We start from the raw sequence: 25,768 nt of genomic DNA, 5'->3' as shown, positions 1-25,768 counted from the left end.
TATATGTTTCATGACGTCTGCAAACAGCAGAAACGTGTCCGTCCTTTTGCGCCAGACTTCGACTTTTACATACATAGAATAGATGAGTAAGGAGTAAACTAGAATAGAGCTGTGTGTGTGTGTGTGTGTGTTCAGATATGGATGGCTGAATCTTCTTGTATCCTACTTGCTTTATGTTTCTTTCTTTCTCTCTCAGTCACATTTCTCCGCTTGCTCACCAACTACATGTTGCTTTCTGCATATATATATATATATATATATATATATATATATATATATATATATATATATATATATATATATGTCTGTGTGTGTGTGTGTGTGTGTGTGTCAGGTGGACTGCTGCTGAAAATTCCTCCAACAGGTAAGTGCTACATGTCTGCTTGGCTTTGTGTGTGTGCAGTGTGTGCGAGTGTGTGCGAGTGTGTGCGCGAGTGTGTGTGCAGTGTGTGTGCAGTGTGTGTGCAGTGTGTGTGCAGTGTGTGTGCAGTGTGTGTGCAGTGTGTATAAAACAGAGGTGTGGATTACAATTTGTATTCATTAAATACGACGTCGTACTTTTTGTCCGTTCAGAGTTACATTTGAATGTTGTGGAACATCTGTTGAACATTACTTCCTGTTTTCACTTCATGTTATAGCAGCTGTAAACATCCATCCCCTCACCAGTCACTCTTTTTTCTGTCTGTCTGTCTGTCTGTCTCTCACTCTCTTCTTCTTCTTCCTCTCCCTCTCTCTCTCCGCAGGATGTTTGGATTTGTAGCGAGGCGCAGTGGGAGCAGTTTGGGAAACGTGTGTCACCTGTTTGCAGAACTCGATCCGGAGCAGCCGGCCACGGCTATCGTCAACTTCATCAATAAAGTCATGCTGGGACCACATCACATCCGCAAGTGAGGGAAGAGAAGAGAAGAGAACAGAAGAGAAAAGATTTTTAAAAGTTTTTATTTTTATCCTTGATTTAAATATTACTATATAATAGTATCTTTATAAATAATAATATATTGAAAAATATTGACTACATCATCCAGTTCTTTATAAACTGCACTGTGCATTGAGTACTGAAATAAATTTATAATGTCTAATATAAATTTCAAGAATGATTGTAATACTGTTTTACTAGTTATTTTCCCTTTCTGATATTCCTGTTCATTAATAATCATTGGGTTGTGTTTTTTCCCCCAGAAATTAAATTGTAGCAGCGTTACCATGCCTGAGTTTTATTTTTTATTTTATTATATATATATATATATATATATATATTATATATTTTATTTTATATATATATATATATATATATATATATATATATATATATATATATATATATATATTCCTTTGGCTTGTGTTTGGGTATTTTGCTTTTTTCTTTCATTCTTCATAGATAATTATATCTGTGTAAAATGAAGCGTATATTAAATGATTTTCTCACACTCCAGTCCTATTCCATGATCTACATTTCCCAGCATGCATAGCAGAGATCTCGTTTTCATCCTGTTTTGAACATCAGTGTGTTTCTCTAAACATCAGCCTCCTGGTTCTCATAACTATTCTTTATTTATGACAAAATCTATAATAATATAAGATTGTTTAAGAGAAATTGTGTTCTCTTTATACTGCTTTATTAAAACACATTTATCCCACAGCGCTGCTGAGTTCTGGATCCCGATTGGTCAGAAGGTGTGGATTAATGTTCTATAACAGCGACTCTGACAGTCGTGCAGGTTTATATTAATGCGCTCGTTTCTAAAATGTTATCGTTTCTATAGTAACCGCTCAATCATAGGGATGTAAACAGCAGACACACGCGCCACTGATATGATCTGTTGATCATAAAATTTGTTGTTATGGTGAGGTTTTCTATAAAGAGAGGTTTATGTAACATTTATGGAAGGAGTCTCCAGTGTCAGAAGAGATGCTGGTGAAGGATGACTCTTTATAGCTGCTATAACATAAGTGAGAACAGAAATGAACTCGTTTCAGGGACGTTCTACAACATTAAATGTAACAATAAAAGGATAAAAAAAAAAGGACCATATATTTTTAATACTTAAAAAATATTATCATTGGCAGATTGCTGTGATGTAAGAGGAATAAAACGTTTCAGGATGTGCTTTAAAGGAAAATAATCTCCTTGTGGGTGGTCACAGTAACTCTGCTTCATCTCAGCAAAAGATTATTTTACCAAAACAGCACAACATGGAGTGTTTTATTCTGTACATTATATGCTCACTAGCGAAGGGAATGAAATAAAAAAGCAGTGCAGAGGGTGGTTTTGTGAAGCAGACCTGGCAACCCTGTGTTATAAACAATGGTGGATGAAACTGGAGCCTTATTGTTTTTAAAGAAGTGAAATTTGAGTCAGTTTTTGGTGGACAGATTCTGCATTAACATTAAAGTTATTTCATAATCAGGATTTCTTGTTTTCTCTTTTACTGATGAATATGTGTTTATTAACCATTAATACATTTAAAAAGTGAAATGTAAATCTTTTTTATTCTTAAACCAAACTTGACTTCATCGTCCAACTATCTATAAATTGCTCCATAAATCCACTACAGACTTTAACCACCAAAGTTATGATGCTCACTTTTAATTTGCATTAAAAAATATTATTATTACTATTATTGTTGTAATGTATTGATTTTTTATTTTTATTTTATGAAAACAGGTGTATTGGATTCCGGAGCAGGTGAAAGTTAGACACTTGGTGTTGTTTAGGCGTCGTTTTTTGCAGTATGACACAAGAAAGAAACAACACAATGAATAAACGGAGCTATTTTGATTTTTAGGTGAATAAATATTGATGAAAAATTAAAAATAAAAAAAAGGACGAGGTCCCACCGAGATTTGAACTCGGATCGCTGGATTCAAAGTCCAGAGTGCTAACCATTACACCATGGGACCAGGCGCGTGCAAATCCTTATAAAGCTACTCTTATAAAGCTAACCTAGTTTGGAATTTGCTTAATAAAACTTAAGCAAAAATTTAAAAAATTGAAATCTCTGTGAAATCAACCGTTTTTAGACAACAGTTACAATACGCAGATGCGTTCAATAAATAAGTTTGAATTACAAAACCTAACTAGGTAACGTTAGCTAGCTAGCTTGTTAATCCTGTCCTCGATTTACGCCATTTCCGGTACATTTTCTGGTGCACTAATGATTAATTTATATACTACATTTGTCATATTTTTTATTTATAATTACAATTTGTACGTCGTTTACATAGTCATAACACGCTATGGTGAATTGTCTGGTTAGTAGCGAAGGATAGATAACAACAAGTCGTTTCACGGAATAACCGCGAGATGGCGCTTCTCACAAGCCTTTATAGACTATCGCTAGCATGTGTTCTGCTAGTTACTCCAATACGTCAACATGTCCGCCATTTTGAAAGGGGCGAGATTCAAGCGGAAGCCTACGCAGGTCTATGGAGACATGCCGCTCTATACGGTGATAAAACCCGTTTGTAACTGTAACTCGCTTTGTTTAAACCATTTCCCCCCCAAAAAAATTGTCGTTGGTACAGACGTCATAGTTTTCTGCATATCCTTCTGCAGGTAATTCACATTAAATTTATATTTTATATTATAAAATACAATTTTGATTAAGCTATTTACTAATGTAAAGTTCACACACTTGTAGTTTTCCTTTCTAGTTGTGTAATATAGTAAATGAGAATATCGATAAGATTTCATTAAACAATTTCAACAACAGCTCGCAAAAGAGAAAGATTAGGGGTCAAAATTGTCCGGGTTAGTGAGGGAAGAGTCATTTGGGAGCTGAAAGAGTCGACTCTTATTTATAAGCTGATTGGACTCACTAAAAAGAGCCGGAATTCCCTAACGTGTGCCATCCGTGACGTTATTCTGTACCAAAACAAATCAGATGCTAATAAGATTCGATCATGATTGCACTGTGTTTGATTAATTAGCATTAGCGAATCCGAAAAAAAAAACCATGAAAACATGTATTAGATATGTGAGTCTCTAACATTCACCTAAAAGAGCCGATTCAAAGAGTCGATTCCTGAGTGAACGACTCATCATTGGTGTGTTGGGCGTGTTATACAAATTTATACCACACCTCTGTTGAGTTCTGGATTGTGATTGGTCAGAAGGTGTTGATTCATTGTCTATAGCAGGAGCTCTGACAGTAGTGCAGGTTCATCTCAACGCTCTTGCTCTAATACTTTATCGTTTCCGTAGTGACATCTCATTCACGTAAACGGGTTTCTCTAAGGAGACATTTATTTAACGTGCACGGAAGGAGTCTCCAGTGTCAGCCCTTCGTAACAGTCAGCGGTAAAGCTGTAACTGTAAGTTGTTTGACAGTTTATGTTGTGCGGTTTCTTGGTTTCTGCGTTTTCGTTTTTTTTTTGTCTTATTAACGTCAAGAGAGAGGATAAAGAGAGGGTTGGTGAGGGAACGGACATTTGTTATAACGTAAGCGACAGTGGGAACTAACTTCACGACGTTAAAAGTAACTATAAATGGATTTTATTAATAAAGATGGTAGTCGCTGAAATGCCGCGGTGCTACAAGACAAATAAAATGCCTGAGGATGAAAATAATAAACTTCGGAGCCCATATTTGTTGTGGGGTTTTTTCCCCTCCATTTCTGAGTGATCATGTGACCAGCTCTGTGTTTGTAGTTGTGACCCACAAAGGATGTTTTCTTTTGCTATTTCTGTTCAAAGACTTCAAACGAACAATCAAACTCCACAAGCAACATTCTTTCCTGTTTTCCTGGACATTTGTTGTTCATGTACAGCTGTGACTTTAGTTCCAGAGGCTATAAATCCAATACAATTCAGCTATGAAATAATAATAATAATAATAATAATAATAATAATAATAATAATAAAGCACATTCACGTTCCACTCCGCTCTCTTCCATGCCGCATGATGATTGGCTACCCAGCCTTGACCTTTGACCCAAAGTGATGCAATCCTATTGTAAAGCTGTTTTCCCTGCACATTCCAGCGTGGTGTTTGTGTTCTCTGCAGAGTTCACGGCCTGTTGCATCACGTAGGCTACACACACCGAACACGCACACAGGAGATGGACAGAGGCAGAAAAAAAGGGTTTGTTTATTCACAAACAGATCTACCTTCTGATCAGGAGACGCGAGAGAACAGGGTTTTAAAAACAAAACCGTCAGAATGCTTTGTTTAACCATCACAAGATCAGAGTTTTTGCTGCGAGCGCCTTCATGTGATCTTTACTGATGTTTTTTGTTTACATAACACTTTAATGAATTACGTTATTAGATTGTCTATTGTAGGAAAACTCCCACGTAGGCCTGGGTTATTATGATTTTCGTCTCTTTTTGCTGCTTTTTTGGCAGCTTTCAGAAGTCGAAACTATCGACCGTGAAAATATTTTCACATTTACACCACTAACAGATATTTGAGGTTTTTAACAAAGAAAATGTTGCAAAAAAAAAATCTGTTAATTATAAAACGAGTTACAGTTGGATTTATCACATCGAAATACATACGCACCCGATCTGGACCTTCCAATATGGCCGACGTGTTCATGTAGTATAGTAGCTAGCAAACGCGACACCCAGTGCGTGTGTTTAGCTATACCACGTGACGTTTAGAGTTAGCAAAAATGTCAAAAATAGGCTAATGCCGATCAATCGCTAACAACCTGACCACGTGCATGAACTAAACATAAAAAAGACCTGTTTTAGTATCAGGTTGTCGATTAAAAATGCTTGTTAACGTTTTCATTGCAATTGCAATTCACCTCCGAGGCATGGGAGGGCGCTAAATATTATAGACAGCTCCTTTAAGACGACGGAGGTGATTTTTAATGAATTTATTTAAAGCTGCAGTCTGTGATGTTGACATCGGTACACTCATGCCTTAATTGCTGCGTGTTAGAGGAATGTGCAGTGTGTGTACGCGTTTCTAAATAAATACATACATGTGGAATCCCTTCATGCACCACACAGTGATTATGCCGTTACAAATCGCCGCTTTAAAATGATTCTATGCCACGCGTGAGTCTGATTAAAGGCTGATAACGTTCTCAACATCACCACACCCTGAACCACCAAAAGACACAAAATACAGTCTGTCGTTCAAGTCACCCGGACCCGAAAAACAGGAAGTGGACATAATGTTTATATTAAAGGTGAAGTTTGTAATATTACCTGGTTATTTAATAATTCTATAGTTTTAAAGATAGATTTTAAAACTGTGGTTCACAATGTCTGGCCTGCAGAGCATGTGCTTCAGGCTTGTTTACTTTTTTCTGGCCCTGAATTTAGCTCCTCCCCTTAGCTGATTCACTTCACAGGATGAATATTGCGTACCGTATCTTTAAAGACAATCTGCTAAAGTTCCGTTTTCCACTTTCTGAACCTGAACAGATATCTAGGACAATTATCCCACACAAAAAAACCTGTTTAAATAGTTGAAATTACGGTTCCCATCCCGATTCTGCACGTAACGGATTTTCCACAATTATTCTTTGTAACTCGCAACACGTCCTCTAACACTCGTCAGTTAACATGCGGGTGTTCTGATGTCAACATCACAGACAGCAGCTTTAAATAAACTCATTAAAAATCACCTCCGTCGATTTAAACGAGCTGTCTGTAATAATTAGCGCCCTCTCGTGCCTCAGAGGTGAATTGCAATCGCAATGAAAACGTTAACAAGCGTTCACCGTTAAGCACTTCTGTTCAAGCTGGGGGCGGAGCTCATTTACGGGCTGGAAAAAAATATACAGAAATAAGTAGAAGCCTAAAATGAAGAAACCAGTGCGCTTCATTGTATTAGCATCAGTATGGCAGGTTTTTTTTTTTGGTTACTGTGTCTTTAAATATAAAGGATAATTACAGGACTTTTATACATTTCAAACCGCACCTTTAATCAGAAACGTTACGGAGTGTGCAACTTTTGTACAGGAATCGCTTCAACAGGCCGCTGTGCATCAATACATCGCCATTAAACACAAAACGATTTGGTTTGGTCTTTTCTCTTAACACAGAGTTTACAAACATTCCCTGAAATAAAAAAAATAAAAAAAAAGGTTGCAGAAATAGCTGAGTCACAGTGCTGTATTCTAACTCAAGGATACACACACACACACACACACACACACACACACACACACACACACACATATTTAATTTACTGAAAGAAAATGCCATTGAATTGAAACTATCACTTCCCTGAGGAAGAGAAAAACACGTCATAAAAACAGGAAATAAAATCCTCACACACGGTTTGTCTAAGCAACACTGATATAAAATATAATGAACATAAATCATTTAATAAAGCAGATTCGGTTTGGATTTATGTATAAATGAGCTGTAATGATTTATAAAGATTTTTAAATGGCTGCCAGTATAGAGGTGTTTATGTGGCATTTACACTGTCGTGCTTTTATGTGAACTATTTCCTTAAGCCATGTTTGTGTAATAATAATAATAAGAATAATAATAATAATAATAATAATCTCCATTTGTATAGCGCATTTCTAACACTCCCTTAATAAAACTACAGCTATTTATTTTTAAATCATTATAATTATTTCTTTCTTAAAATGAATTTGATTGTGTAATTAAATGATTTAAATCTAAACGTTATATGCACAGACGATGTGCAAGTCGATTTTATGGTCTCTGCTTTGGGGGGGCGGAGCTAGCTAATATCCATCAACTTGTGATGTCACTAAATCACATACTCAAAGGGGTTTTGGACCGATCACGTCCAACATGCAAATGATTAGAAAGTGACTAACGGGAAACATTTCCCCGCGGAACGTGAACGCTAAGATAATGTTAGTGATGAGTAGACGGTGGTTGTAATGGTAACGTTGAAATTTTTGCCGCACAATATCGGAAGAAATGATGTGTATAACGGCGGTTTTGTTTTACCCGGTCGTACAGGACCTCTCATTACACACGTACAGAGACCTCTGGGAAGGACGTAGCAGAGATCGCTGGTACACAGGGACTTTTCTCCTGCTAGCATGAATGAAGCGATGTTTCTAGCGCGTCTTTGAGTATGTATAAGGATTAATAACACACAATAGCCCACTTATTATCATATATAAAGTTTTTACATGTTTAAAATTACATGTTAAAGTAATACGTGTCCCGGGATCATTATAGCATACACATACATACGCACGCACACACACACACACACACATACACACACACACACACACACACACACACACATGTACACTGGTGAGTGGTGGACAGATGGAAACAGGATAACGGAAAGCCGACTCCCCTCCCCCCTCACGCACAATACCGACTCGTAGCTCGCTGCACGCCTCAGCGTGGCCTCTTCCTCTCATTCCAGCACATCAGCTCTTTCTGTTTTTTTTCCTTTTCCCTTCACCTCGTGCTCTGACATTCACGCCAAACTGAACAGCTCTGCCCTTGGTGTAACCCCACCCCACGCACACACACACACACAGACACGTGTGCGCACACAAACATACAAACACACACAAACATACATACATGGATGCATTAAAGCAATTTTCTTCTCTGATTCACATCATGGGCCTCATGCAAGGGTGAATAAATACATACATACATACACACACACACTAGGCCCCCCAAATGGACGCATACCTCCAGGACTGCATTATTGCACAAGGCATGGACACACCCATGTGAAAGAGAAGCCCATCGGTGCACTGACCCACATCAGCACACATTCAAAGCATCCCTCAGGGTTGCCAGATCTGCATTAAAAAACAAAAATTACACAATATTCAACCACGTTAACACCAAAACTCAAAACATAAAGTTCACATCTTCAACGCACTGACACCGGCGACTCCTTCCATAAACCTTCCATAACATCTCCTTACAGAAAACGTCACCGTAGCGACGATTTTTAATCTGTTTATTATTAGTGGAGCACCTGGTGTAGGAGTCCCTGTGAATGAGATGTTACTATGGAAACGATAACGTATTAGAACAAACCTGTTAATATAAACCTGCGCTACTGTCAGAGCTGCTGTTATAGAGAATTAAATACCACACACACACACACACACTGTGTTTTATTCCTTATTTAATACATATTGTGGTGATACGAATGATGTTAAACCTAACATTTCAGTGTATAGAGGTTGTTTTTGTGACGCACATCTGGCAACCCTGTGTTTAATCTATATTAATGGTGCATTAAAGGGCGGATTTATTATTTCACAGAAGAGTTCAGTAGTACAGCTGGGTCAGGTGGACGAGTCTCTGGTGGGACTTTCAGGAATTCTAATGGGTTCCACTACAAATACCATTACACACCACCAAATAACCATTAAAATCATTACCATTATTGGTCCTTAATGGTATCCACTAGACATAACATTCCATCAATAGAAGGCAACAAATTACCAGTAGAGAGACCATTACAGTTTCCATATAACCATTACAAATTAAATGAGGATTTCTATTGGGGTTTTTCCCCAGCAGGGTGTACTGGTACACATATGTTTGAGGTGTCAATCGGGATTTGTTTAATAATGTTTTTAATGTTATTGTTGGTATTTTGCTGTGGTATAAGAGGAATAAAACCGGCAGGGAATATCAACTTTGATAAATAATCAGCTTCAGGGAGGTAACAGTAACTCTGCTTCATCACACCGCCCCAGCATGGGGTTTAAATAAAATGCTTTAATTCGGAATAGAGCAGGACGCCAGAACTCTGGATTACATCATTTTCCACTTCGGTGGGTTCGAGCTACAACGTGGGGAAAAAACATGGACATGTTTGTCTTTCATGAGCAACAAACTATCAGAAATGAAGCGGGATTTTATTTACCATTGATGCTTTGAGTGGCCATGTTGGTTTGATGTCACTTACAGCACTCAGGGTTGTTGTTGTTGTTGTTGTTATTATTATTATTATTATTATTGTTGCCCTGTCTGTATGGAGTTTGCGTGTTCTCCCCGTGCTGCGGGGGTTTCCTCCGGGTACTCCGGTTTCCTCCCCAGTCCAAACACATGCATGGTAGTCTGATTGGCGTGTCTAAAGTGTGTAGGCTATAAAAAAAACAACTACAATTCTGCTGCTGTTTCAGAAATGAGGGGAATCCGTGGATCTGGCAACTCCGCACATCCCGTGACTCCCACATGTTTATTAAACCTGCTTATTTTGTAATATTTATTACACCGAATCATGAGCAGAAACCTTGTTTGTTTGTTTGTTTGTTTGTTTGTTTGTTTTCCCTCATAGCACGTGCACGCAAAACCACGCGCGTTTGTTATATTCGTGTGTTTTTTTCGGTTTCTCACGCGGACAGACCGAGTTGTTTACCTCTTCGCTCCGTGACGTCACGACACACCCCTTGTGCGCGTACGTGTGTGTGTGTGTGTGTGTGTGTGTGTGTGTGTGTGAGAGAGAGAGAGAGTCGTCCCAAACGTCGGAACGGTGCGCGTGTGGCGTGGCAATGGGGTCTCGCGCATAAACCCCTAAAAAAAACAAAAAACAACCATACCAGGCAGGAGCGCGCGCGGCGTGTCCGTGGGTTACTGCGCGAGGAGCTGAGGCGGGGCGTTATTACAACCGACCCCCTTTTTCCCTCTCTCTCTCTCTATCTCTACTGGGGTCCAAGTTCAAAGTTTGTACGTGTTTTCTTTTTTTCTTCCTCCGCTGTACGTACCGGAAAGCAGGCGCGCGCTCTGTTTTATTTGATCGCACGCGGATAAGATCGGTCTGACGCGTCTCCGCGTTTCTTCTCCTCCACGCCTCGGTGTGTGCTCGCGCTGGCGCCAACTTCTCGCCATAGGAATGAGATAAACGCACGCGCACATCCATACATACACATGAACACACGCGTTTGCGAAAAAAATAGAAAAGAGGAAAGTTCCGGGGAAGCGGAGTGGAGAGAGTAACGAGCAAGCGCGAGGACGAGACAGAAGAAGAAAAACACACACACACACGGGATAAAGAGAAAGTTGCACGGTCCGGAACTGAAGTGGATTAAAGTGGAGCCACGAGACATGAACAACAACAACGAGACCGCAAACAAAAGCGCTGCACAAGACTGCTAACGATAAATAAACAACAACAACAATAATAATAATAATAATAATAACCCCGCTCGAGCGTGCGCGCGCGTCCCTACTGCGCTTTCCGTCTTCGTTTTATTACCTGGCACGCGCTGAATAGTATCCTAACTTTACTGTCCTAAACACGAGGAACTTTTACATTGTCTCACAGTACCGTGTGTGTTACATTAATGCACGTGCACGCGGGAAAGAAAGAAAGAGAGGAAACAAAACGCTTGACGGAAACGAGAGGAGGAAAAAAACACGGTCACGGAACCTCGGTGAGGAAGAGGAGCACACACTGATGTGAAGAAGGAATGCAAAAGAACTCTGGTAAGAAAGCAAGCAAGCGCGTGCACGTGTGTGTGTCTGTCCTGTTAGCACTGCAGCTTGCTGCAGCCATTTGCAGCTGCGACATCATATAGGATATATACATATGCACGCGCGCGCACACACACACTCTTTCAACTTCCCTTCTGACATATTTATATTCAGTGTTTAATCCTAATAAAGTACAGCTCTCTCTTACTGAGATGAAAATGTGCTTTTGTAATTCACATTTAAAAATTTTTTTCAGATTTAAAATCACGACAGTTATTCTGGGGAGAAAGAAAAGATTCTTCCTATTTCCAGTAAAGAGCAGTAATCATATTCTAATTCTAATAATCATTCTAATAATCATATTCTAATTCTAATAATCATTCTAATAATCATATTCTAATTCTAATAATCATTTATATTCTAATAATCATATTCTAATTCTAAATCATTATATTCCAGTAATTCTACAGATTCCCTGAGCTGCAGGTGAATTATAATGATCTAAAACTTAATCTAAGACCCAGTTTAATATTCAGATATTTCCCTCATTAGCTACAGAAATCTGTTTATTGACTATTAGTTTCAGTGATTTTTTTTTATGATTTATGTTTATTTCTACAAACAGAGCACAAAGTGTTCACAGTGTGATTACATCTGAATCCGAAACGGCTTTTACGTGGAAACTTGTCCTTACATTTCCACTCACACAGTACAGATTCCTTTCTAATATGAATATTCAAATATTCAGAAAATTATGCAAATATGCACGTACCATCTTAGTGATTGATTGGTTGATTGATTAGGAGAGTATTTTTATTTCCACAAACACAAATCAGGAACGTACACTGTGTGAAATTGTGAAGCGTATAAGCATGGTTGACTTTTTTAATATTTACGCTTTGTATTTGATCGAAAGCGCTCGTCGTTATTTTTGATCAGACCTGCAGGGTAAATCAGTCAATGATAACTGGAATAAATAAACTGTTATGAGCGCACGATCAGGAAGCTGATAAACATCTGAACAGTCGTTAAAGACGGCCGTTACGTTTAACTCAACTCTTGTTTGTTATTGTGATTTATTATTAAACTTATAAACATAGAAATGAATCACTAAAATGTAAACAGTAGCACAAATACTTAATAATAAACCGTTAATAGCTGAACGGATCTATAATCATCGTATCAGGTAAAGACGTGCGGGTTACGTGTTACACCGCGGCGCTGCTGAGTTCTGGACTCTGATTGGTCAGAAGGTGGTGATTAATTCTCTATAACAGCAGCTCTGATGGTAGCGCGGGTTTATATTAACGCACTCCTTATCGTTTCCATTGTAACGGCTCGTTCACAGGGACGTGTTCGCTCTACATGAACAGATTCTTAACGGTTGTGGATAGGGTGAAGTTTTCTGTAAGGGGCAACGTGTTTATGTGACGTTTACGGAAGGAGTCTCCAGTGTCGGCGCTGTAACAGTAACAGACAGAGGAGTTCAAACGTAACTATAAACGGATAAAAAGCACGATGTGGGTTTTTTTAATGAGAATTGTAATCGTTGACAGGTTGCTGTGGTGTAAGAGGAGTTAAACACTTCAGGGGGTACTGTTATAGGAACTCGCGCACACACACACACACACACACACGCGCACACACACACTTTTATTCCTCACCTCTATTTGTGTCTCTGCATGTAGTTAAATGTGTAATGATTAATATACCTAGTGTGTGTTTAATATCTGACACCTGTGTTAGTGGAGGCTAAACAGCTTTTATAGCTGGTAAAATTAGACCATATATACACACACACACACTCTCTCTCACTCACACTCACACACACACACACTCTCTCTCACTCACACTCACACACACACACACTCTCTCTCTCTCACTCACACACACACACACAACTATTGAGTCGCATTAGCTCAGTGTTGATCGCAGTGGATGCTGCCGTGTTGAAACCTTAAAGCCGAAGTGTGTGAGTGCGAGTGTGTGAGAGTGCGAGTGTGTGAGAGTGTGAGTGTGAGTGTGTGAGTGTGTGTGAGAGAGAGAGGGGTTACCATACAATCACTCCTGTATGCGTCTCTGTTGAGGACTGTGATGTGATTATTGGTTGTGAATGAGCACAAGATTAACTTTGCTCTTTGTACAATGTGTAAATGTTTTGGCACCTGAACACTGGTACTGGCCACCGATCAAGTACCAAAAGTCCCAGATGCATCCACACCGGCAATGTTTACCCTGCAACAGTGCGGCCAAACATCGTTCGGTTTTCAGCGAGAGTGGCTGTTTATAACGGCAGGAGGCGGAGCAAGTGTTCGTGAAGAAAAGTGGGCGGGGCACGCGGTGGAGGGGAGGGGGGGATGGTAGCGGTGTTTATTGGTTCCTGAAGCAGTTAGCGAGTCTCGCTGTGCTACTGCGAGCTTAAAGTGTTTAATCAACGTAAATCTATCCAGCAGCAATGTTTTTCCCACAAATAAACAGCACTGACCCTGAAAAGCAAACCAGCATCCATCCAGTTTCTCCAGAGCTTTAACTTTCAGTGGAAGGACGTCTGATTTGTGACTTTTACAGCCTGATGTGCTAGTGCATTAGAGCATCAGTGAGCTACAGCGGATAGTTCGGAAGGAGAAAAGCTGGCTGTCTTGTAGAAGAGCCGTGAGATCTTCTCTCGCCCGGCGTCACCTGGAGACGTTTGATCTCGTCTAGCGGGTAGGGCTGGGCGATGTTATAAAAATACCATATGACCACACTTGAAGACGTCTCTATGATACGCGATGCGCTTCACATGAAATAACTTGGCTAACAAACCGTCCACAAAACTGGCTTTGACGATACTTTTCTTTAAAGACAATTTAAGTTCCTGTTTCACGTGTAATTATTAAAAACGTGTAACATTTACATGACCCTACCGACGATATCTCAGAAAAGTGTCATCGTTTATCACGATATCGGTATTATATCGATATATCGGCCAGCCCTACTGCCTAGTGCTGAGATTTACGTTTAAGATGTTCTGTCCTGTGCCTGTTGGAAGATGCTGGAGATATTTGTTTTCACTTTGCTTTGATTGGTAATCTGGGAACACGTCCAGATCGCCATCATGTCCTCGTCATCTGTTTATTAGTGCTGCATTACACTACGCAGCTAGGGTTACATTACACGCTATCACCTGCTATCGATTTCGGAGTTGGAGCATTTTTCTACACTCGGTACTGTTACCCTAGTGATGAGGAGGAGGAGGAGGATGAGGAGGATGATGATGATGAGGAGGAGGATGATGATGAGGAGGATGATGATGATGCACTCTCTTTAATGCTGCATTCAACTTAACTGGTAAACGTAAAGTCACAACTCGGGAATTACATCCTTTTCTACCTCTTCTAGCTTTGATACCTGAGTATATTTTCCTCAGAACAGAGAGCTGTAGAGTCAGTGTAATAGATTTAACAGGGGAATATGCCTGTATGTTTATTGAGCTAAAGCTAATGCTTGTGTATATACGATGTAACTCGTTTAGAGGTACGGCGTGATGCTGTGTTTACTGCTGATGTTGTGAGCGGCCATTTTGATTTGACGTCACTTGCTGAGCTTGGAGTTGAGGAAACCGCTCCCGAGTTCCCAAGTAGGAATTCCGACTTAAGAGTGCTAGAGGTCGACCGATAGTGGATTCTACCGATGCCGATAACAAGTAAGTCGGGCGGTACCTGCCTACCTACCCACCGATCCTCAATTAATCCCCCGATAGTTTTTTAAATCGTTACTGAATGAAACCATAACACTCAAAGTAACATTAGTAAAACATTCTGAAATTTATTACAAAAGTAAACATTACTGACTGTACCGTGAAAATGTGCTGTATTTATTTTAAATGAAGTAATATTAATACATGTTAACTGTTAATAAACGTTAAAGTAAATACCAGATAAACATCCAAACGGAACACAAAAGTAACAAAACAGATAAAAATAGAGGCGTCCAAAGTGAATTGGGGGAAAAAACTTCAAATAACACAACAAAGTTGGTCAGTGGTAGTTTTTATTTCGCCTCCAGAGGCCGCTCTCGTGCAGCAGTGGATTTTTACCGATGACCAATAGTTCTAGCGATCGATTATCGCTGCTGATTAATCGGCAGAACCGATCCGTTGGGTGCGTTTTCTTTGTGTTTATTTCCTAGTCCAGATTACGACCTTGACTGTCGTCATGGTAATCGTATCATGTACAGCAGGTTTTCGCACGCTGATGGAAAACAAAGTCCTGTTAGTTCCTGTTCTAGTTCTTGGGGTTTTTTTGTTTTGTTTTGTTTTTTAACCGCGCAGTTAAACATTCCTTGATACTCCGCAGATGTCCGGGCGTTCCGAGACGTTCTCATGGGAAAAAAATGTTTTGAAATAAAATATAAGTCTATTAAATAACCACAATGTGGAGGGCTGGAAATGTTTCATCGTCATGGTTACAACCCTATGTAGCTCGTTTAATGATGTAATTGAAACGCAGCCTCGTGTTTGGGTCGTTATTGTGGTCGTGTTCGCTTCGGGAGTAGGAATGCGTGTGGGCGTGTGTGTGTGTGTGTGTGTGTGCGTGTGTGTGCGTGTGTGTGCGTGCCGTTTATGTAACTGTAGAAAGAAGCTGTGAGGCCTTGACTGGAGCGCTGTATGGAGGCCCGTCTAAGGGGAGGCTGTGTGTGTGTGTGTGTGTGTGTGTGTGTGTGTGTGTGTGTGTGTGTGTGTGTTCACTGGATAGAGGGACCCTGTACGGAAGTAAGGGAAAGAGAGGAAGGAGGAGTCACTCATGCTCTCTGGTCATATGTATGTATGTATGTATGTGTGTACGCATGTACGTGTGTGTGTGTGTGTGTGTGTGCTTGAGTTACAGCAGAAGATGGGAGTAAACACACGAGGGGAATAACGTCCTCTCTCTAACACACACTGAGGCTCCGAGTGACGCTGAGTACAGTGTGTGTTTCTCCTTCACCTCTTTAACTGTTAACGCCCCTCTGCCTCTGCGTGTAGCTCGGGGAGATTAGGGCGGGGCGGTTATGTAAGAACACGTAACACATGACGGGGCGTGCTGTTGTCGGAAAATAATCCACACGCGAGTGGTGAGAGGAAGCGGAGTTACTGTTCCCACACCGGAGTGGATTACTGTAACGGCACGTCCCCCAGAGTTTTATTCCTCTTACACCACAGCAACCTGCTCACAGCCTCCTCTTTATTACAAAAGAAATAATAAACCACACATCATAGTTTTTATCCGTTTATAGTTACATCTCATGTCTGCATATAGTCATTCCCTCACTAGCCTCTCTCTCTCTATCTCTCTCTCTATCTCTCTCTCTTTCTTGAAGTTCTTGAATAAGACAAAAAAAAAGAGAAACCACAAAGAAGTGTAAACTTCTGGATCTCGTTGCTGTTCTGTGATTGGCCCATGGATCTCGGTGCTGTTCTGTGATTGGCCCATGGATCTCGGTGCTGTTCTGTGATTGGCTGGTGGAGTGTTGTGCTGTTTTCCAGAATTCAGACACATCCAGTGGGTTTCCCAGCACATAACACATTTTGTCAAACTTTAGTTATGAATTTATTCAACAAGAACAGGAATATTTAAGATTGTAAATAGTCGCTGTGTTTAAACCTGCTTTAGACATTTTCTACAAATTCTATGCCATTTGTATAAAAAAAATGTAATAACATTTCCTGAAATACAACTCATGAAAATATCATTTTTGTATCACAGATAATGAATAATTATTCATTAGTTTTATTTTATTTTATTAGCCTTTTACATTTGGATATTTTAGCTACAGCTTCTGCTAAGTTTATTCAGATAAATATTCTAGTTTATTCTCTGTTGTTTTCTTTACCCTTTTATATATACATATAATATATATAATATATAATTGAGCCAAACGTTTTTATTTTATTATGAACTTTTTTAAGTAATATAAGTAAAAACAGTTGCTGTAATGCTGGAAAATGTGTTTGTTTATTTATTAATAAAAACATTGTTTAGTTTTATAACATTTTTACAGCATAAAAAGTTCACAGCTGTGCAGTGGTTGTGCGTGATTATTATTATTAGTAGTAGTAGTAGTAGTAGTAGTATTGTTGTTATTATTGTTATTTATTTATGATAAATAAATCAGGAGCAAAAAAACACAAATTTTTACTTTTTATTTTTTAAATATTTTATTAAAAAATTTTTTAATTGAAAGTAAAACTGTACAATTATATAATTGCGTTTTTTGCTTGTTTTATTGTTTTCTTTTTCCTAAATTGTAAAGTGACATTTTGTTTGAGAAAGGTGCTGTATTATTATTATTATTATTATTATTATTATTATTATTATTATTTTATTATTATTATTATTATCATTATTATTATTATTATTATTATTATTATTATTATTATTATTATTATTATTTTATTATTATTATTATTATCATTATTATTATTATTATTATTATTATTATTTTTATTATTATTATTATTTTTATTATTATTATTATTATTATCACGTTGCAGTTTGTTGTCGGTTCTGTGCAGTTCTACTCTGTAAAAAATAAAAAATAACAGAGATAGTGTTACGTAAATATGGTGTGCGTGTGTGTGTGTGTGTGTGGTGAAGGACGAGGTCAGCGTTTCACTAAAGCTGTGATTGATGTGTGTGACGTGAAGCGTTCAATCGTCTACACGTGTTCTAGGAAAAACCAAGACGTTTGGTGGAAAACATCTTTTCTGAGTGTATCTAAGTGGAGGCCTGTGTGTGTGTGTGTGTGTGTGTGTGTGTTTCGAAAGAGAAGAGACAGAGACTGTAGTGCAGCCTGGCGAGGTCTCTGCTGAAGGGTTCGTTTAAGGACGCCAGAAATTAATGTGTGTTCTGGACCTGAACTGACCCACACACACACACACACACACACACACACACACACACACACACAGACTGGAACTGGTATAACTGTAATTGAAGTGTGGAGGGTTGTTTGTGTAGTGTGTTTTCTGTGTTGTGTGTGTGTGTGTGTGTGTGTAAGTGCCAGCACTGGTATTTGTGTATCAGTAAATCTGTTAAACTCTGTGTTTTTTTGTTTGTTTGTTTGTTAAAAACTGAATTGGGGGCGGGGCTCCCTATGAGCTCAGAGTATGATGTCGCATACATACAGTGAACATGAACCAGTCGTGTCTGATGTGCAAATTACTAGAAGATACATTGTATCTAGAAACGTTTAGCCAAGTTAGTCGTTTATTTAGCTAATGTTAGCAGTGAACAGAATTGCGGTCGTCATGGTAACGCTGCGGTTAAATAAATCGGTGAGATGAGACCGTAGATCGCGACTCTCCTGAGCTAGATTACTAGTGGTTCGCTCAGCTAGTTCACCGAGTTAGATCGTGTTAATTACAGAATAATTACGCTGTATAAGATTTGCATATTCATGCATATTCATGCATATTCATAGATTCTTTGAATTTGAATGAATGCTAATGAAATGTTAATCATGAAGGCTAATTTAAAAGTTTAGTTTAGTTTGAACGATTATTTAAAAAGAGTCTATGATAAGCGGCTAGTTAAAATTTCTCCTGTAACCCCGACCTCATCTCAGACGGACCCGACAGCCATATATGGTCATTTCCTTTTGGAAGAAGAGAGGGATGTTTTAAATGGTTTAAAGTGACGTTAGCGGAACACGGCGGCCGGTCATGACAAATCCTCAACAGCACATAAACACGAACGGATTTGATTTTCATTTCACTTTAACTCTCGTGTCTTTGTTCAGCAGTAGACGTACAGTCTTTCAGAACGTTTTCGATAGATTTCCGGGTCGTTGCTGCAGTTTGACGCTCATTCTGACCTGGGGTCAAAGGTCACTCGGATTAATATAAACGATCAGCGACGACTCTCTCACTCTGACGTCTACGTTTATATCACTCCACACAACCGTCCTACAGTAACCGTCATTTAATACACAAACACTCCTGTTTAAACGGGTGACATAGCTGAGTGCAAAAGTTTGTGCCCCCAATGTTTTTCTAATGGAAGAAGATAAAAATAGAACATGAATGCATAAAATAAAAATAATTTGAAGAAGATAAAAGTGATTTGTTGGTGTGTTCTGAAAGGGGATGAGTGTGTAGATATGTACACACTTTCAAAAGTGCAAACGTTTGTTTTAAATTAAAAAATGTACTATGTAACCCAATTTTAAAAAAGTAAAACAAAATCCGTGAAATGAAATTTTTATCATGAATGTATTGGATCTTGATGGGAGATTACTTTTAATACTCTTTTTGTTGTTGTTGTTGTTGTTGTTGTTGTTGTTGTTGTTCTCCCTCTGTTATTACGTTTATCTACAGTATTGTGACCATTTCTGTTGGCCACAATGAAGGATGTCCTGTTGTTTCATCCCTAGGGTGCACAAACTTTCGCACCCGACCCAACTGTACATATGGAATCTATAGAAGCAGGTGGCTCAAGGCCAAGCATTTCGCTCGGACTCGCGTTAACTTTGTCCTGTTTTCCAGAAGAGGGTGATTATAGATTTCAGTTAGAAGTGGTGAGTCATTCTGTCCTCACGTGTCCTGAAACGTTAGCACGTGTCCCTCCATATCTCACAGGACCTCAGCAGGACTTAGACTGGAGTGTGAAAGCACGTTAATGTCACGTTCGCGCCTCGATCAACACTCGCAGCTGCCCAGAACTCGGGTCAGAGCTCGGTTCTGATCCACATCCATCACCTCCTCCTGATTTATTATTTATAAGGTGTCGCAAAACTTAAAATTACAGCTTTACCTCTGACCTTTACAAACCGCTGACACTGGAGACTCCTTCTTCTATAAATGTTAATTAACATCTCTTTACAGAAACAGTTTTATAAAGCAAAGTCCCTGTGAACGAGCCGTTACTACGGAAACGTTAACGTATCAGAACGGGCGCGTTAATATAAACCTGCGCTGCTGTCAGAGTCGCTGTTCTAGAGAATTAATCAACACCTTCCGACCAATCAGAGTCCAGGATTCAGCAGCGTATCGATCTGATAGACAGGCTTCGTACCCGTCTCCTCCTCCTCCTCTTTATCTTCACGTTTATCTTAAGGCTAAAGGTTCGTACTTCATCCAAACCTGCTGTCCATCTTGTTTGGTGAACAGTTGTTACTACAGTGATGTTATTTTGTGATGAGTGTTTAATCCTATAGAAAAGCATGAGTAGTGTCTGTCTTGTGCTAATACATCACTAGCTAGACAGAACTAGCGTCGTTAATGATAATGTTAATGTAAGGTAATGAACTTTTATTAAGTGTGTATCGTAAGAATGCAGCGTAATGAGCAATACTCACCAGCGTGACGTTAATGAAATGCCCAGTCGCTGAAGATTTCACAAGTGAAAGGAAGATTTTAGTCAAAGGAAGTAAAGTTGGGAATTTATTGCATTGTTTTGGAAGCTTAAGGATGTATTGAGGAGTTTCGAGGGGAAAAAAGGCTACAGGGTGAAATTTTAGAGACTCGAATTGCTGTCATCAACTTAATCTAAAAACATGCTTTAACCAAACAACTGAAGTGTTTTTATTATTCTTTATCATTTATAGCCAAATTCTGTGTGCAGTTAGGCTTTAAACATTAAATAAATAAAGACCAATAAAATGTAAAAAGAAAAGAATAAAACACGCTCATAAATGTATTTGAGATATACGTTTATGTTTATATATCGCTCAGTCAGACCAAATGGCGGCGCATCAGACCCTGCGGCTTTCCGCTGCTTATTTTCACTAAAATGATTTCGTTTCGTTAAAATAAACAAATAAACTCAACAAGACGGAGTGAGCTTTAATTTTATTTTTTTTATTTTTATCTTTGTCTGAATTGTAGCTAAACACTTTTATTTATTTGGAACTTGAGAAATTTGACGGGGGAAAAATGAAAACCTTCGGCTTTAGTGCCTAAAATTACTGTAGAGTTTTATCGACCGAATCTAAAAACAAAACGAAGGTGTATTTTTAAACTAAACCCAAATGATCTGTTCAAATGAACGCTGTAACGAATGCAGCTTTTCTACTCCCGTAGAAGGGGCAAAAGTTAATAGATTTATTAAAATTTTCTATCTGGTAATAATCTTCTTTGGTACGAAGTATTTTCCGACTATTTTTGCGGTTTAATTTTGCTTCTTGTCCCGCGTTGTTCTCTCATTTCACTACGCACAAACGTTACCTTTTTAACTTTTTGGAATTATTTTTATTTGTGGCTAAATTGTTCATTTTTATCAATTAAAAAAAAAATAGGGCAATTTTTTTATTTCTCTATTAAAACACAATGGAGGCTGTTACCGTTTGCGAAAGCTGTACATATCTCACACACACGTTCAAATGGCTCTGTCTGATGTATTTAAACACGTCCTGGAGCGAAAGAGTAAAGACGTCGTTTAACTTTAAAACTTGTTTTTATCCGAACTCCTGGTGCGGGAACGTGCCGCTGCTCTGGTTACGTCACCCGTCTGGTTTATGAAACTCTGCACTGGTTTAGCTTCGAAAACGATGCTAGCTAACTAACATAGCAGGAAAATCCCAAACAGATCAGTTCTCTCTCGTCAAAACCATCAGACGTTAAAACGTGTTGTCTTCCGTGAGCGTTCTGATCACTCAGAGCTGTTCCTGATGAGCGTTCTGATCACTCAGAGCTGTTCCTGATGAGCGTTCTGATCACTCAGAGCTGTTCCTGATGAGCGTTCTGATCACTCAGAGCTGTTCCTGATGAGCGTTCTGATCACTCAGAGCTGTTCCTGATGAGTGTTCTGATCACTCAGAGCTGTTCCTGATGAGTGTTCTGATCACTCGCAACTGTTCCCGATGAGTGTTCTGATCACTCAGAGCTGTTCCTGATGAGTGTTCTGATCACTCAGAGCTGTTCCTGATGAGTGTTCTGATCACTCGCAACTGTTCCTGATGAGTGTTCTGATCACTCAGAGCTGTTCCTGATGAGTGTTCTGATCACTCAGAGCTGTTCCTGATGAGTGTTCTGATCACTCAGAGCTGTTCCTGATGAGCGTTCTGATCACTCAGAGCTGTTCCTGATGAGCGTTCTGATCACTCAGAGCTGTTCCTGATGAGTGTTCTGATCACTCGCAACTGTTCCTGATGAGTGTTCTGATCACTCAGAGCTGTTCCTGATGAGCGTTCTGATCACTCAGAGCTGTTCCTGATGAGTGTTCTGATCACTCAGAGCTGTTCCTGATGAGCGTTCTGATCACTCAGAGCTGTTCCTGATGAGCGTTCTGATCACTCAGAGCTGTTCCTGATGAGTGTTCTGATCACTCAGAGCTGTTCCTGATGAGTGTTCTGATCACTCGCAACTGTTCCTGATGAGTGTTCTGATCACTCAGAGCTGTTCCTGATGAGCGTTCTGATCACTCAGAGCTGTTCCTGATGAGCGTTCTGATCACTCAGAGCTGTTCCTGATGAGCGTTCTGATCACTCAGAGCTGTTCCTGATGAGCGTTCTGATCACTCAGAGCTGTTCCTGATGAGTGTTCTGATCACTCAGAGCTGTTCCTGATGAGTGTTCTGATCACTCGCAACTGTTCCTGATGAGTGTTCTGATCACTCAGAGCTGTTCCTGATGAGTGTTCTGATCACTCAGAGCTGTTCCTGATGAGTGTTCTGATCACTCGCAACTGTTCCTGATGAGTGTTCTGATCACTCAGAGCTGTTCCTGATGAGTGTTCTGATCACTCAGAGCTGTTCCTGATGAGTGTTCTGATCACTCGCAACTGTTCCTGATGAGTGTTCTGATCACTCGCAACTGTTCCTGATGAGTGTTCTGATCACTCAGAGCTGTTCCTGATGAGCGTTCTGATCACTCAGAGCTGTTCCTGATGAGCGTTCTGATCACTCAGAGCTGTTCCTGATGAGCGTTCTGATCACTCAGAGCTGTTCCTGATGAGCGTTCTGATCACTCAGAGCTGTTCCTGATGAGTGTTCTGATCACTCAGAGCTGTTCCTGATGAGCGTTCTGATCACTCAGAGCTGTTCCTGATGAGCGTTCTGATCACTCAGAGCTGTTCCTGATGAGTGTTCTGATCACTCAGAGCTGTTCCTGATGAGTGTTCTGATCACTCGCAACTGTTCCTGATGAGTGTTCTGATCACTCAGAGCTGTTCCTGATGAGCGTTCTGATCACTCAGAGCTGTTCCTGATGAGCGTTCTGATCACTCAGAGCTGTTCCTGATGAGCGTTCTGATCACTCAGAGCTGTTCCTGATGAGCGTTCTGATCACTCAGAGCTGTTCCTGATGAGTGTTCTGATCACTCAGAGCTGTTCCTGATGAGTGTTCTGATCACTCGCAACTGTTCCTGATGAGTGTTCTGATCACTCAGAGCTGTTCCTGATGAGTGTTCTGATCACTCAGAGCTGTTCCTGATGAGTGTTCTGATCACTCGCAACTGTTCCTGATGAGTGTTCTGATCACTCAGAGCTGTTCCTGATGAGTGTTCTGATCACTCAGAGCTGTTCCTGATGAGTGTTCTGATCACTCGCAACTGTTCCTGATGAGTGTTCTGATCACTCGCAACTGTTCCTGATGAGTGTTCTGATCACTCAGAGCTGTTCCTGATGAGCGTTCTGATCACTCAGAGCTGTTCCTGATGAGCGTTCTGATCACTCAGAGCTGTTCCTGATGAGCGTTCTGATCACTCAGAGCTGTTCCTGATGAGCGTTCTGATCACTCAGAGCTGTTCCTGATGAGTGTTCTGATCACTCAGAGCTGTTCCTGATGAGCGTTCTGATCACTCAGAGCTGTTCCTGATGAGTGTTCTGATCATTTACAGGCCAATCATTAACCGCGTCAGTGTAATCTCACTCACTCTGTGTTTAACGTATACACTACAGTCCATATTGCGCAACGTGTTTTTCTATATTCCCCTCGACTCGCAGTGACAGACCGGGTCAGGTGATCACATGACCTCCACCCTTTAGAGTTTAAACATTAAAGTGAAGAAGACGAAGTGTTTGGATGAAGTCACTGCGTGTTTCAACATCGGCGCTAAAAACAGGAGTCGGTACGGGGAACTCCAGAAATCAATAGAACTGATCAGAGGTGAAGATTAGCGAGAGAACAACATGGTCATCTACACAAGTCACACAGAGCCACGCCCCAAACTTTCATTTACGACGTGTCGGCGTTTACGTGCGCGGGTGACACGCTGCTGCGCTCGTGAAATCCTAACTAGCTCTGATCAGATACAGAAACGTAAACAGCTTCAGCCGGGAATGCTAGTTACGTTTCACTGCTCTGTTTTCATTTCAGAATCCAGCCGTTAACCGCGTCGTCGAGACCTGCATCCTCACGTGAGCTCACGTGACCGTGGTACAAGTATGTCTTATTTCTCACACACACTGCACGCTAGCACGTGGAATAGCGTGTAGTTTGCTAGCACTGCGTATCCCTAGGGGTCTGGATTTAAAATGATTAATAACCTATGAACGTCTTTTGAGTTTCATCCATGTCACGTTAAGTCATTTTAAAATTCTCCGGAGTATTTCATAAATGTCCTTTATTTTGCTGATTTGTTTTTTGTGTGTTTTTTTGCTGATTGTTTTGAATTTTACGAGCTAGAGGGAAGATTTTAAAACCGTCAGGGAGACCGGTTGCGCTTCTGAGATTGAAACCAAAATCAGAACCTTTTAATACAAATCTAAAAAGTAAAAATAAATAAATCAATAAAATCCCAGAAATTCAGATTTTATTTAAATTTGGTTAAAGGTGATGTACTCAGGATTTTCAGGGAGAATAATGACGCTTTCAGAACAGTTCAACAATTAAAAGGGTTTTCATGTTCTGTTTAATTCCTGGGTGAGTTTTCTACAGAGATTCATCTCCTGACGCGGATCGTAACAATTTAGGTAAAATTCTAGCCACTTAGTCTACGCTAACGTTAGCTTCCTGGCAGTCTTTAGCAGCCAGAGTCAGCGGTTTCGTAAGACTCTGGCTGTTTGGGTATGAGCTAAGCATTTTTGATGCTCTCACCTCATTACGATTCGTGTCGTCCATTTTGGATCAGCTCCAGAGAGACGGCGGTGATCGGCAAAGTGTGAACGAGTTCCGGCGTTCCAAAAGCGTCCACCGAAGCTTCACCTTTAGCCTAATTCACAAAAATTTGTATTTTTGAGATTTTTAGATGTTTTTTTTTTGGATTTCTGTCCAGTTTTGAAGTGGAATTTTTTTTTTTTTTAACCAAAACAAAGAAAAACCCAACATGGCAAATTGTCCATTTATTAAATCCTTCATAGAAAAAACACCTTTTTTTATCTAATCTTGGGTTTCTAATGGTTTCTGTCCACCCTTCCCTCCGGCTGTTTACAGGAATTAGACTCGATGGTGTATAAATACACCGCGCGTGACCTGCGGATGCACCACACTTTAACAGAGTAAATGTTGTGAA

The 25,768-nt window shown here is 39.8% G+C and overlaps 2 protein-coding genes, 1 long non-coding RNA gene and 1 other non-coding gene across 5 annotated transcripts in view; 2 read left to right on the top strand and 2 right to left on the bottom strand.

Moving 5' to 3' along the window:
• tns2b (tensin 2b) overlaps positions 1 to 1,040 on the top strand; it is a 26,256-nt gene extending 25,216 nt beyond the window's left edge. The window contains exons 24-25 of one of the 2 annotated variants that reach the window (XM_053636370.1): positions 335 to 364; positions 744 to 1,040. In XM_053636370.1, coding sequence (XP_053492345.1) covers positions 335 to 364; positions 744 to 891 — 178 coding nt within the window. In that variant the 3' untranslated portion in view covers positions 892 to 1,040. The remainder of the gene's footprint in view (positions 1 to 334; positions 365 to 743) is intronic. The other variant, XM_053636371.1, reaches the window with a different exon arrangement.
• LOC128614821 (uncharacterized) overlaps positions 1 to 25,768 on the bottom strand; it is a 26,695-nt gene extending 927 nt beyond the window's left edge. The window contains exons 1-2 of the long non-coding RNA XR_008387103.1: positions 25,354 to 25,768; positions 799 to 864 (exon numbers count right to left, since the gene is read on the bottom strand). This is a non-coding gene — a long non-coding RNA (uncharacterized LOC128614821). The remainder of the gene's footprint in view (positions 1 to 798; positions 865 to 25,353) is intronic.
• Positions 2,830 to 2,901, bottom strand: trnaq-uug (transfer RNA glutamine (anticodon UUG)). Its single transcript has one exon. It is a non-coding gene; the product is annotated as a tRNA-Gln (tRNA).
• vdrb (vitamin D receptor b) overlaps positions 10,403 to 25,768 on the top strand; it is a 41,403-nt gene continuing 26,037 nt past the window's right edge. The window contains exon 1 of the mRNA XM_053636397.1: positions 10,403 to 11,370. Coding sequence (XP_053492372.1) covers positions 11,355 to 11,370 — 16 coding nt within the window. The 5' untranslated portion in view covers positions 10,403 to 11,354. The remainder of the gene's footprint in view (positions 11,371 to 25,768) is intronic.

The sequence above is a fragment of the Ictalurus furcatus genome, chromosome 11, assembly GCF_023375685.1.
Source record: "Ictalurus furcatus strain D&B chromosome 11, Billie_1.0, whole genome shotgun sequence".
NCBI lineage: Eukaryota > Metazoa > Chordata > Actinopteri > Siluriformes > Ictaluridae > Ictalurus > Ictalurus furcatus.
The sequence above is the reverse complement of the archived record's forward strand: the minus strand, read 5'-3'. Positions and strand labels throughout refer to the sequence as shown.